Genomic DNA, 13463 nt, shown 5'->3' with positions numbered 1-13463 from the left:
TTTAAGAATTATTTAGATACTGGGGCGCCTGGGTGGCGCAGTCGGTTAAGCGTCCGACTTCAGCCAGGTCACGATCTCGCGGTCCGTGAGTTCGAGCCCCGCGTCGGGCTCTGGGCTGATGGCTCGGAGCCTGGAGCCTGTTTCCGATTCTGTGTCTCCCTCTCTCTCTGCCCCTCCCCCGTTCATGCTCTGTCTCTCTCTGTCCCAAAAATAAATAAACGTTGAAAAAAAAAAATTAAAAAAAAAAATAAAAAAGAATTATTTAGATACTCAAAAAAGAAAATGAAGCCCTCTAGGAACCAGGTCTGGGGCACTGGGAACCGCACATTCCCATCAGCCTCACACACACTGGTTATCAAGATTCCACATGTGCTGGCGACACAGCTCGATGTGCAGCTGTTTAAACAGCCAGAACCCAAGCAGGTATGATGGGCCCCAGGGGTGAGGAATCACCCGTCACCTCCCCTACAACTGGAAGAAGTGCACAGGCCACAGCATGGCACCCTGGGAGCTCCGCTAATGATCTTAGGACAGAACCAAAATATTCCAGAAGTAGCTTGTGTCTGCCTCATAGAGTGAAGAAAGGCGTCCCTAGGGGACACCCAGTTTTAATACCTGAAAAGACACCAAGGAAAGCACTTCACCTGAGATTAGGGCAAGGGTCAACAGGAGAGCTCTGAGGGCCGGACCACAGGCCATGCTGGAGAGCCTGGGCCCAGACAGATGGTGTTGGTGTGCCCCCAGCACAGGGAAGGCCCTGTGGATCCCAGAGTGAGGGATGGGTGGGCACCAGGCACACGGACAAATGGGCAAACGCACATGCCTGGGGCCACAAAGCCACCTCAGGCTTCCCTCTGGCTCTGACTCCTATTCAGCAGAAAGAGTCTCCCGTCCACTTGAGAGATGGAGAAGACTGGCAGAGGCCAGGCCCCGAGATCTCACCAGGTGCTGGACCTCAGACTCTGTCCCCCCCACCATGGAAGCTACATTCTTTGCAGCCAGGCTGGACACACAGAACATACAGGAAGGAGCCTCAAACAAACAGGTGAGGCCTGATGGGAGGAGCAGGGGGTGGTGAAGTCAACAGCCTGGGCTATGTTGGGCAGAGGAGCTCCAAGCTCCCTCCCCAATGCTGTGGGGCCTAGACTCCTGTTCTGAAGGGACTATCAGCACCGGACTAGACCCCACAACAGATCAGCACAGAAATGGGACCCACACACCAGGCACAAGGAGCCCCCAGAAAACAGGCAGAAAGAAGCAAATGGGCCAGAGCTGAGCACCCAACACTCTTGCCCACACTGGCCCAGTCACCATGCTCCCTGAGGAGACCCACAGCTGAGCCCTCTGAACCTTCCCCCTACCCAGCTCCAGAACGTGGCAAGTGGTGTGGCCTCCACCGGGAGGCTTTCCCAGCTCTGCCTCACTAGGCTGCCCCGACACTCACCTGAACCCCCAAAGCCCATGGCTGTGCCTCACTGTCACACCCCCACAGAGCCACACCCCCGGACCCCCCCATCCATCCTTCCCCAGCTCCCTCTACTGCACCCCCACCAGATCCCCAGGGAGAAGGCCGACAGGAAGGTACAGCCCAGGCTTCCAGAGCACCCTGACTTGACATGGAGCCTCTTCACACATCAGCACTTCCCTGGACAGGGTCAAACAAAGCTGGGGGCATGGGGACACAGCAGATGACTCACCCCCTTTCCTTCTCCGAATGGAGGCTTGCAATCAAGAAACAGAGCACAGGGGTAAGAGGCAGGCTTCATCCATCGGCATCTGGGCCCCCTTCCAACTCCCACCCCTTCCAACAACCGGGACCTCCCAGGTCCTGTACAACCCTGGCCTAACCCTCCCTATCAGACCCCAAGTGGCAAACGTGCCCAAATGCCAAGTTGGTACCCAGCTTGAAACTCAAGGTGGAAACAACCACAAGCAGGTATACATGCTTGTGTGTATGCATACACATGCACATGCACACACACATACACATCCATGCACCTCCACTCACACATATGCATAATTGCACTTATGCACACACAGGCATGCACACACGTGTGGAGATGTCCACACACAACTTAATCATACTCAGTTCAATCAAATGTTTGTTCAGAAAAAAGGCAACCCCCGCCCCAAAAAAAAAGTTCAGAGGCCACTAACAGTTGCAGTGGTCACCCTTGAGTATTCCGTACAGTATCAAAGAGCAGGTCAATGTGTTTGCCAGACCACGGCTAATCAGATATCACACTCAAGCACGGCACCTGCTCTAACATTCCCATCACGAAAGAAAAAGGGACCCAAAAGCCCCAGATTTCTCACAGGAAGGCAGAGAAATAGGAGAGGTTTAGACCCACCAAGGCCCTCCCTGGCCTGAGTCTCCACTGCTCTGTGCAGCCGGCTCATTATTGGTTCAGGCAGACGGACATGTGGTGACCACTGACCATGCTGAAGGGCACTGGGAGTGCCCCACCCTTCCGTCTCCTCCCACCACCTGCTTTGGGAGGAGGGCTCCTACCCCAACCTCTTCCTCTCAACCCCATTTCCGCCAGTCACCTCGGGCCTTCATTTTCTGGACACTGCCACTACCATCCCCCACAGTATGCTCTTTACCTCCTCTCCCTCCTGCATGACCTTGCTTCTCCCCCACACCCACCAAGGAGCAAGGAGCCATATGGGCGTGAGTCCCCACCCTTGCCACCTGCTTTTTCTGCGGCCTCACACTTTCCTTTCTTCCCAGGTGTTCAGGCCGTCTTCTCAATAGACCACAGCATCCTAACAGGTTCTATCAGTTCTTAACAGTGTGACAGAGAACTGACATATTTATGCTGCCAATGAGCCTACAGGTCTTATTTCTATCTTATAAAAGCACAAACACTGAATCATGGGATGACCCCTTAGGTACCTAGGGAAACCCTGATGCTGGCCTGGCCTCCTCAAACCTACAGAAAGTAAGCAAGCAGTCTGGTTTCCCCCGACAGCTGTCCTCTGGAGGCAGGAGTAGCTTCTCCCTCTCTGAATGGAGCTACATAGAGTCTAGGTCCAGCTTCAACATAAGCTGTGAGCCCGCCCTCACTCAGCAGTGTGCATGGAGGCTCTGTGCTAAGCTGTCCCTTTGTCCTCCCCCAGACTCTGCTCAGGAAAAAAATGGTGGAAACAATGCTGACCTGAGGCAGCAAGAGAGAACACCTCTGAAAGACAAGGGTGTACGGAACGACCCTGTCACACAGCAGCAGGAGGGCCCCGGATCACAGCAGAGAGGAAGGATCTTCTTTAGACAGAAGCATCCCATAAAGCAGAAGGCAATTCTTCTGTTTCCGCAGAGCTCAGTCCCCTGGCCCCTGGATTACAGATCTCGGGCTGCCTATGCACCTCTTCATGCAGAACTAGGAGGGTCCCTTCTGAACATGCAGTTCATCATGGCTATGTGACAGCCTCTGGAAGGAGACTCCTGGGACCCACCCACCAAAGCCTTGGTCTGGAGTCCAGCCGGACCCAGGTGCCTACGGGTACTGGTTTGTCAATCAGTTTCCATTCTCAATCAGTATGACAGATCAGCTCCCCCATAACTAGTCTTGGACCTTTGTGACCCTGGGGCCAAAAGTCTGCCAGCTTCTCTGCCTCACTCTTCAATGAGTGGGTTTAGTTGGGGACAGAATTCTAGGTGGAAAGGCATTTTAATTCAAGACTGTAGTTATTGTTCCATTGTCTTCTAGCATCTACTATTGCTGATGAGAAGTCTGCTGTCAGTCTAACCATTGTTCCTTTCTATGTCATCCAGCTCCTTTCTCTGGTATTTAAGATTTTTCTTGTCTATGGTGTTGTGAAGTTTTACTATGACGGCTCTAGATGTAGATTTGTTATTTCCTTGCTTGGGGTCTATACTTCTTCAAAATGGAATTTCATGTCCTTATTCAATTTCTGAATATTCTTAGCCATGTACTCTTTAAATATTGCCTCTTCCCCATTTTAATCTTTCCCTCTGGGACTCTCATTAGACTGGGATTTTCTCATTTGTTCTCCATCATCTCTTATCTCTAGGGATATTTTCCATATCCCTATCTTTCTGTGCTGCACTTGGGATAATTTCCTCAGAATTATCTTCTAATTCACCGTTTCTTTCTTCAGCTGAATCTAGTACACTTGTTTATCCCAGTCATGGATTTTTTAATCTCAGTGACTATACCTTTTGTTTCCATAACAGTTCTTTAGGGATCTTTTAAAATCTGTTTATTCATCTTTTGGTTTTTGGTTTTTGGGTTTTTTCTTTTTGGTTTTGTTTTTTGTTTTTTTTGTTTTTTTGTTTTTTTGTTTTTTTTTGTACTGTCCTGTTCCTTATGAGTTCTGTTAGTTTCCTTAAACTTTGTATTTAAACACCTTATTTTGCCTCTTTCATATTCTTTGATTTCTAGTTCTTCTGATGCTAATGCTGGTTCCTGGGCTTGCTTCTAGTTTTCCCACTTCTCATGGGTCCACAGCCTCATCTCTTGGCTTTGTGGGAGCAACAGAACCCTAGCCCCTGCCATTAGGGTCTATAACACTGTCCCAAGCCCTCATGGACTATGGAAGCATCATCAGCTTCCTCTCACTTAACTGACTTCTCTTTTCATTCTTGAGGTCTGGGAAATTTCCTTTGTCTTGAGTTGGCTATATCCTTTTGGCTTTTACTTTCTTCAGAATATTTATGGGGAAGAAAAGTATGACCATGTCAGCCTGACCTATCTTGGTGGCTGAAGTCCACACTAAATGACACTGCAGTCAAGAGTGTTTGCCTGAAAGGAGGGGGTAGCTCAACCTGTGGCCAGGACAAGGTCAGAGGTCACTCTATTTGTAAGATCAGGAACAATTTTCAGACCCAGGTAAGTGTTCCTTCTATAGCTGGGAATGAACAAAGCCTGAAGCCAAGGTTGGGGATCAGTCTAGAACCAGGATCAGGGCCTTTCCTGTAGACAGGACTATCTCAGAACTCAGCCTAGGACCAGAGTCAGCCTTCCTTCTATGGCTAGAGCCATAGAAAAGTCTGGGACTAGAACTGGGTCATGTATATTGGGATATGCCCATTATTAACTGCCACATATGTCAGGACACAGTCATGTATATCTGGACACGCCTATGCTGAGGCTATTAACCGTCACATATTCCAAGACATGCCCTACAACGAAGCTATTGGGGGTCATCCCAGGATCGTGCTCACAACATGCCATACCAAAGCCCTGACGTACTCTTATCTGCCTCTTGCAGCTTACGAGGGCCTGTCCCACCATCATACTAGTGATGTTCACACAGCCCCATGAGGTCAGCAGCTTGCTGTAACCCACGCTTAACTGACGAGTGAACAGGTGTTAGGAGGGCAAAATAAGCACAAAGATCAGAGAGCTAGTGTCAGCAGAGCCACGGCAGAGCCTAGGTCCCCTAACTTCTGCTCTTCCCTCACCTGGATGAAATGGAGGAGAGAAGTCAGACTGGAAGTACACAGAGCCAGAGGCAGCAGGTGCACATGCATGCAAACACACTGGGAGGCCAGGCCCTGCACCCTATCAGTCCCGGTTGGCCCACTGTCTATATCCAGCCCTCATGCCATCCATGTGTTGTACCCCTCCCCACCACTCCAGCACCCACCCATTTATCTTTGACCTATTCATACATCCATCCGTCTGTCCTTCCGCTCCCCTGTCTCTACCTGGCTTTGGCCCCAGCTCACTCTGCCTGGCCTCCCACCCTGGACTGTCTGCCTGCCGTCCACCCCCCACTGCTCACCAAGTTCCTCAAGTTCAGCCGTCATGGACTTGGAGCGCAGGGTCAGCGTGGTGCTGGGAGCCCTCTTGGGGGGCGGCGGGGCTGCAAAGAAGAGGGAGGCCTTGGACCTCCTGTCCAGCAGCAGGCAGCGCGGCGTGGCCAGGTGCAGGTGCCACTTGCGCTCCACCGCCTGGATCTCCTCGTACTCCCGTGAGGATGAGTCGCACTGCGCCAGGATCTTGTTCAGGCTGCGGCTGGATGCAAACTTCTTCATGGCGCTGGGAGCTCAGGGGGTTGCTGAGGGCCCAGCGGGGCCGGGGTAGTTGGGGCCTCAGGAGGTAGGTGGTCAAGGGCCCCAATGGGGGTCACGGTGCTGGCCAGCTCCCACCTGAATGCCCACCCTGTAGGCTCCGAGGGCTGAGCAAGGGGGCACCAGAGCCATGAGGTGGGGGCTGGGAGGGGTCTCCCGGCAGGCTGGGCTCCTGCTGCTCCGGGGCCCCCCCACCCCAGGCCCTGGAGGCCGCTGCCCCTCGGGGGACCAGGGTGTGGGCAGCAGAGCCAGGATCTGGGCTGGGCCGGCCCAAGCTGGCAAAGCCTCCTGGGCCCAGGCTGTGCCGCGACGTCGCGGGGAGAAGACGCTTTTCCTCTTCCCTCAGGTGCCGCCTCCCCCTTCCCTCCGACAATAAAGCGGCGGCAGCGTCAACCTCACAGTTGCTATGGCAACCCCGGCCTCCAGGCAGCTGCTGGCAGTGTCGGGAGGAGGGCTCTTCCACGCCAGGGGCTGGGGGGACGCCGGGAAGGAGGGGGTGGGGATCTGAGGAGGGGCACCCTGGGGTCAGGGGTCAGAGGTCAGAGGCTGGGGGCCAGGGTTGGTGGGCTAACATCAGGGATTGGGAAGCCACCCAGGCCATGAACGTGGGTATTTCACCTAGGTTTAGGCATCTGACCTCCACAGTCTGGGGTCAGGGCGTGGGCAGAGGAAAGTGAGCCTGGGGTCAAAGGTCTCAGGTCAGGAGCCAGAGGGGAAGGTCTGAGCACAGAGGCCTGAAGCCCGGCCCCTCACCTCTGCGCCGAGCCCCGTCTTCTTCTGGCTTCCTCGTCACAGACACAACCTTCATGACGAGGCGGTTCCCGCCCTGGCGGATCAGAGCCACCACCTGCTTGTGCCCGACCTTCACCACGTTCACCCCGTTCACCTGGGACAGACGGGTGGTGGGGGTGTTCCAAGTGTGTCCTCCTTGGGGCTCAGAGGTCAGCACCCCACCTGGCTGCACAGGTAAGGACAAGCCTCACCTCGATGAGGAAGTCTCCTGTGCGCAGCCCGGCCCTCCAGGCCACACCCTCCACATCCACCGACTCAAGATACTGGAGCGCAGGGAAGGCCGGCGTGGGTGTAAACTCCTCGATGGGGGTCTCTGCTGCGGTGGGGGGGGGGGGGGAGGGGTTGGGAATGGGGGAGGGCAGTTAGGAAGGTGCTTCACCTGCGTGGTCCAGGTGGAGGCAGCTGCCACATAGCAACCTCCCACAAGTGGCTCCGCACGCCAAACAAAGGACAACTGAGGCAGCATGTCAGGGTGTCCTGGGGCTGGGGGGCAGCAGGCAGTGCCACCCAGGGAAGAAACTGCCCCCCTCGGCCCCACCAGAAAGGACTCCCCTCCCTTAGACATGCTCTAGCAGAGATCTTGGAAATCAACAGGGGGAAGGGATTGCCTCGTACTGAGATATTCCAAACCAAGGATACAGAGTCAGAGCAGAGGAGCAAGGCAGGGGGACGGGAGCCGAACTAGCAGCGAGGGAGGCAGTGGGGGAGTCAGGGGCAGAGGATAGGGCAGGGGTGAGGCAGGGAGGAGAGCAGAGACAAGACACATGCTGGCAGTCTGGCAGCCAGCCCCACACCCACTCTCGGTGCTGTCTACCCTTCCTTACCTTTGGCCCCCCGGAGCACAAAACCAAAGCCCTCATGGTCCCGTTTCTGTAGGACAGCCACCTTGTCGTCAATGACGTAATCGCTGGTGGAGGAAAGCAGGGAGGGGTGAGGAGAGCCCTGCCAGAGAGTACAGCTGGCCAGGCTGACCCCACACATGCCCCAAACAGGATCCCACGGGCATGGCCCACCCCAGAAGTCACCCTTGCACTGACAGAGGAAGGCAGAAGACAGAGGTGGGCTGGGGACCACCTCGCCTCCTCTGACCCCTTCATCCACAGGCCTCCTCAACTAGCTCTGGTCCTCCCTCCACGCCTGATATCCCAGCCGCATGCATGCCTACCCTTGCCCACCTGCCCACCGGCCCCCACCTGTACCTGTGTGAAGTGAGACTGTCATAGGAGCCCACAGTGTAGTGACGGAAAAGGCGCTTCGTCCGGTCTTCCCGGGTTTCTGAGGGGAGTTTCAGGAGCTGATGGAGGGCCACATCCTCCAACCGACCTGAACTGCCCCTCAACCATGCTGGTCACCAGCCTCTGCCAACACACACACCCCTGGCCTGGTTGTACCCACGTGGAAGTGAGGGGCCCAAAGGTCCTAAGGTAAGAAGGCTGAGGGGACCATGTTGGAAATCCTGGCTTCCAGGGGTCAGGATCCAGAATAGGGTAGGAGCTTTGGCCCATCTCTCTACGGAGTGGCTGCACACAGCCAGGGGCAAGGCCGGGCCATCTTCAGAAAGAGTCAGCAAGCCCCAAAGCCAGGAGCAAAGAAGCTGTGTACATGTGTAGGCCTAGGTGTGTGTGTAACTTGCAGTCACGTGTAAGTGCCGTGCTCATATAGGCGTGTGTGCATATGACTGTGGTCACGTGCAAGGGTCATGCTGCAGGCAACGCGCACTGGCATGGAGGTGGCGTTGTGTCCTCACTGAGATTCTCATGAGAGCCCACCGATGCTCAGTCTCCCAGGTCCCTTCCTCCAGAGCCTGACTCTGAGTGCACAGGAGGTCCAGGTGTGGGGCTGATGTCACTGCATCCCACAGATTCCTGCCCCCATCTGTACTCTTGATCTCTAAGTCCCTCACAGCTGTTGCAGGGCTAGCCGGCTGTCCACCTGCTACTCCGCCCATGGCCGTGGCCTTGCTGATTTCCTGCAAGCGTGCAGACCCCAGTCCACATCTGCAGCCATAGCCCCTGTGCTCCAGGCTTTCTTCTCCAGCTGCCTGTAAGTTAAGATTCTCTTACACTCTAGCCCCCATTCCTGCCCTCCTGGCTTCCAGCTCTCCAGGACCCTGGAGGGCTCCCAACGTGGCTCCACCACCACCTCATGTTTCATCCACAGCTCCTCTCCCATTCCCTACCATCCTAGAATTTCTCAAGATTAATTCATTCATTCAACAAGTATTTATTGAGCTCCAACTGTGTACCAAGCACTGTTTGTTTTAGGCTCTGAGAATATAGTAGGGAACAGAACAAAGCCTCTACCCTGTGGAGTTTACAATCTATTGGAAGAGAGAGAACAGAGAGACAGGAAACAGGTGCATGCATAACATGTCAACTGCTGGCAAATGTTAGGAGAGAAGGGAGCAAAGTGGGGGTACAGAGAAAGTCTGCAATTCTAGGGTGGTCACATGATGGCTCATCAGGAAAGGATAGTTGGGAGGCACAGAACGTTAGGGAGCAGCCTGAAGACTCTGTGGGCAAAGGGCTTCCAGGGAGCAGGGGCACGCAGGGCAAAACCCACATGGCAGGGCTGGGTTTGGGTGTTCAAGGGACAGTGAGCAGCCATACAGCTGAAGCAGAGGGAGTGAGAGAGAGTGAGTGAGTGAGTGAGAGAGAGAGAGAGAGAGAGAGGAAATGAGATCAGAGAGGGAAGCTACAATTGATTGTGAGCTCCTCATAGGTAAGGACCACCTCTTATTTATTTCTGTGATCCCAGCACCTAGCACAGCAGCTGGCATATAACAGGCCATGCAAATGCTAACTGGAAGAATAGATGGGTGGACAACTGGCTGAATAAGTACATGGATGGATACATGGAACAAGAGAGAAGCAGAAGGATAGATCAGATCAAAGGTAAATAGATATTTAAGTGGATGGAGAGAAAAGAGAATGGGCTGGTGCGGGGAGAATGGATGGAACAAACGGTAGTGGATAAGTAAATGGATGGATAGGTGGGCAGGGTGGGTCGACAGAGGGGGATAGCTGGATTGGTGGATTGATCGATGTATTGATCGATAGATGGATAGATGGTTGGGTGGGTGCATATGTGGGTGGGTAGATGAATGGATGCAAGGAGGGGTTGGCTTCGGGGGTTGATAGAAGAGTAGACGGATGGCAAGAAAGGATAGTGAGTCAAGGGATAAATGAATATAAGAATAGATGGAACAGTGGCTGGATAGAACAAAGAAAGAATTCCTGTTAATACAAGAAGACACAGGTGTCAGGAAAAGTACTGGTCCAAATTGCAGGATCCTGCCACTAGTATGATTCTCAGTAAGTCAACAGACCCCTTTGAAGCCTCTCCTTGTAGAGCAGAAAAATTTACCTCGAAGGGTCCTCTAGGTTCTGATGGCTTGTAACCTGTCACCCTAACCCTAACCCACCCAGTAGTTCATCTGCTCCCTTCTCTCCTCTTCCCACACACTGCCTGTCCTAAGACCCTCTGTAATGTGGCTGCACACACCATTCTGCCGTTTCCAAGGCCAGAGCAGGCCAAGTCTCATCACTGCTGGTGGAGGCGGAGCATCAGACCCCTTCTTGCCTCCATCACACCCTTCTTCACATTGACCCAACGTGTGAAAATGTTGGAACATTCATGGTACCTGCCTGCAGAAGGACCCCCTCAAACTGCACAGTTCATTAACCTCCATTTTTTAGATTTTGTCAAACAAATTATCCTAATTACATAACAAAAATTCATCTTCCAGTTTTATTAATCTGACATGTAAAAGCCAGCTCAAGTGAAAACACACAGCATGACCCCCCAAGTACTGGAAAGACAGGGAAGGAGGGATGGAGGGAGAGGAGGGAAGGAGGAAGGGGAGGGGAGGGAGGAGCTGGCCAGAGCTTTCCAGGTGCCCTACAGACCCTCTGAGCACACAGGGCTTCACCTCAGCTCTCAGCTCTCTGCCTGCAACTGCTCCTTTTACCCCTTCTGCCCCAGACAGGTGCCTGGGAGGTACACTCTCTGATGACCCTGGGCATCAGCCTGGCCCCCAGCAGTGGCCCCTTTTTGGCCTGTAAGTCCTTCTCTGTCCCAATCTCCAGTCTCAGAAACAGATCTGTCTTTGGAAAGAAAGCTGGGCCTGTTAGAAGCAGACTCCCATTCCTGAGCTGCCCTCTGGCCTCCGGCAGAACTCAGCACTTGGGTCCCAGATCAGAGCAGCTGGTGGCTGGTCTTCAGATGAGGACAGAGGTCACTCCCACGCCTTGCCAGGTGGCAGACCCCACAGGCCTCTCTCCCTCTGCCTACCCATGAAAGGATCCCATCTACTTAGGTCCCTTTTGACTCTTTCAGGTGACAGACCCCAGAGCCACCCTGGTCTAGGAGCCCTGCAATTGTCCGGAGGCCTACAACTCCTTCTCCAGGTCACCCCTTACACTCTCCCATTTCGGGATTCTCAGCCCACCCTAGCCCTCTCCGCCTCTCACTCTGCTCTGCCTGGGCCTTCACCCTAACCCTAAACGACCTGAAGAATCGAGACAATACGACCCAGTCTCCTGCAACGCTGCAGCAAACTGGAAAGTTCCTCCACTTGCTCTCACAGCCACCTGACCGGCCTCACGCTCCCCAGTAAGGCCCCCCCATCTCTCAGCGCACACACTTGAGTTCACTCACTCAGAGGCCCCGAAGCATGGCAGCTATAGCAGACTCTGCAGCCCACTGCCCTCCTCGAGATGAACTAACAACAGCCTCCACCTCTTAGACCTGCCGGGATGAGTAAGTGCGTTCTCATCTATACAAGTGCTTCAAACTATGCCACACGTCCAGACGCTGCTAGGAGCGTGCGAGACGCCAGCACACGGAGATCTGCAACAGCAGGCCCGGCCCCCGGCCCCATCAGCTAACCAACCGCATAGCAGACCCCCAGCTTCCTTCGCGGCTCCTCTCCAACTCCTTCAGGGCAACCCCGGGGGCCCCCCTGGACTCACATCATGACAGCCGCGCGCCAGCATATCTGCTGTAACTGCTGTGCGTGCCTGTTCCTCTCCAGGCAGAGAGCCGGCCTCCGCAACCCAGCTCCCAACACCGGGCCCAGCACACATCAAACACCTAGTGAACATTTGCTCTTCTCAAATCCCAGCTCCAGTCCAGACCTCCCCAGCCCCTTCCCAGCTTCAGATCGGCTTCTGGATCCACACAGTCCTCAAACCAGAGTCTTCACTGTCCTCCCACAGGGGCGCACAGGACCCCGTCCCTACTTGTCAGGCCAGAGGCCCTTTCTTCCCCACCCTCCTCCATGAAGTTGGCACCAGGACCCAAACTTCTGAAACCATTCCCCACCTAGACACACGGCCCCCACGACCCTCCACGGGCAGACAACAGGGGGCCATGTCCCTTATAGGCACTCAGCCACCAGGAGATCCGTCGGGGCAAGATAGGGAATGGCTGAGTAAAGTACTAAAGGCATCTGCTCAGGAACAGGCCAGCAGCGGCACCCCTGCCTCCGTGGGACTCTGCCATGCTCCACACAGAGCAGAAGTCCAGGCCACACGGCTGGGGGAGGAGGGGGGCTGTCCCCTTGAGAGACTCACAACCCAGGGCAACGGAGCACGGCAACCCTGGGCCCAAGCCCCTCACGTGCAGAGGGAGGGATGCATGCACCCTTGGTCTAGACGCGACACTGGTAACAATCACTGGCCACCACTTCTCCCACTGACTCTCTAAGGCAGAAACAACACTCATGGGTCCAGGGGCCTGGGAGCTATGGAAGGAACAGCCACTGTTTTCTACTGGCAGGACCACCTCAGATCCCAACACCCAGAGGGGTGCTTTCTGGAGGCCCAGGCAGTCAGCAAGGTCTGACTAAAGCCGTCCACCAGCCTCAAGAACTGCAGCCTTTGCCCTCACGGCCTCCCTGCAGGCCGAGGATGGAGCTGTCCCCCACCTGCTACCCTCGGACCATCCTGGCCCCAAGGCACCCACGACAGCCCCTCCGGGCCCAAGTGGCCTCATTTCCTCTTGGCTGGCCCAGGCTTCCCTGCACTGCCCACTTGGACAATCTGTCCACCTTGGAAAGACGCCTCTTTTCTCACACTGACCTCTTTACTTATCTGCCAGCCACACAGGAATCTCACACCCCAAACACCCAGTACTTCTGTGACGACTACGTGTGTGTGTGTGTGTGTGTGTCTGGCAGGGGGTTATAGTCACTGGGAGCCACATGTGGGATCACATACAGATGCACATTCATAATACGTGTCCTATGGGCAGGTCACGTGTGTCTCTACAGCTGTAAAGTGCCCGGCTCCCTGCACATGTGCTCCTAAGTACGTACAGGGTGTGTGCACCCTGTGCCTGTCACGTACACAAGTTTGCGTCCACTTCGGATGTGTGTTTGAGTTTACTCTAGTCCTTTCTCTGTGAATATCTGCGGGTTTAACTCCAAGCAAGACCACAGGGGAGCTAGAAGGGGCAGTACCCCTCAGTAGCCACCCAGGGGATGGGGGGTCACTCACCATGCCGTGTGTCATACTGTCTCATCTGCACCTCCTCCACGCAGTCGGCCGGGAACCAGCCCGTGCGGCCTTTCACGGTCCCCTCCCAGAAACCGCCCTCCCCAATGCTGAGCACTGGAGGGACAGAAGCC

General features: G+C 54.7%; 1 protein-coding gene across 1 annotated transcript in view; it reads right to left on the bottom strand.

Moving 5' to 3' along the window:
• The window catches only part of SHANK3 (SH3 and multiple ankyrin repeat domains 3), a 49137-nt gene that overhangs the window by 19145 nt on the left and 16529 nt on the right, over positions 1–13463 (bottom strand). The window contains 6 exon segments of the mRNA XM_047066426.1: positions 5752–5832; positions 6794–6926; positions 7024–7148; positions 7657–7739; positions 8032–8107; positions 13333–13446. Of these exon segments, the coding sequence (XP_046922382.1) occupies positions 5752–5832; positions 6794–6926; positions 7024–7148; positions 7657–7739; positions 8032–8107; positions 13333–13446 (612 nt within the window).

Source organism: Lynx rufus, unplaced genomic scaffold, assembly GCF_022079265.1.
Source record: "Lynx rufus isolate CCGP_SWC_20201006 ecotype Redwood Valley unplaced genomic scaffold, mLynRuf1.p SCAF_7, whole genome shotgun sequence".
NCBI lineage: Eukaryota > Metazoa > Chordata > Mammalia > Carnivora > Felidae > Lynx > Lynx rufus.
Note: the sequence above shows the minus strand (reverse complement) of the source record. Positions and strands in the feature narration are given on the sequence as shown.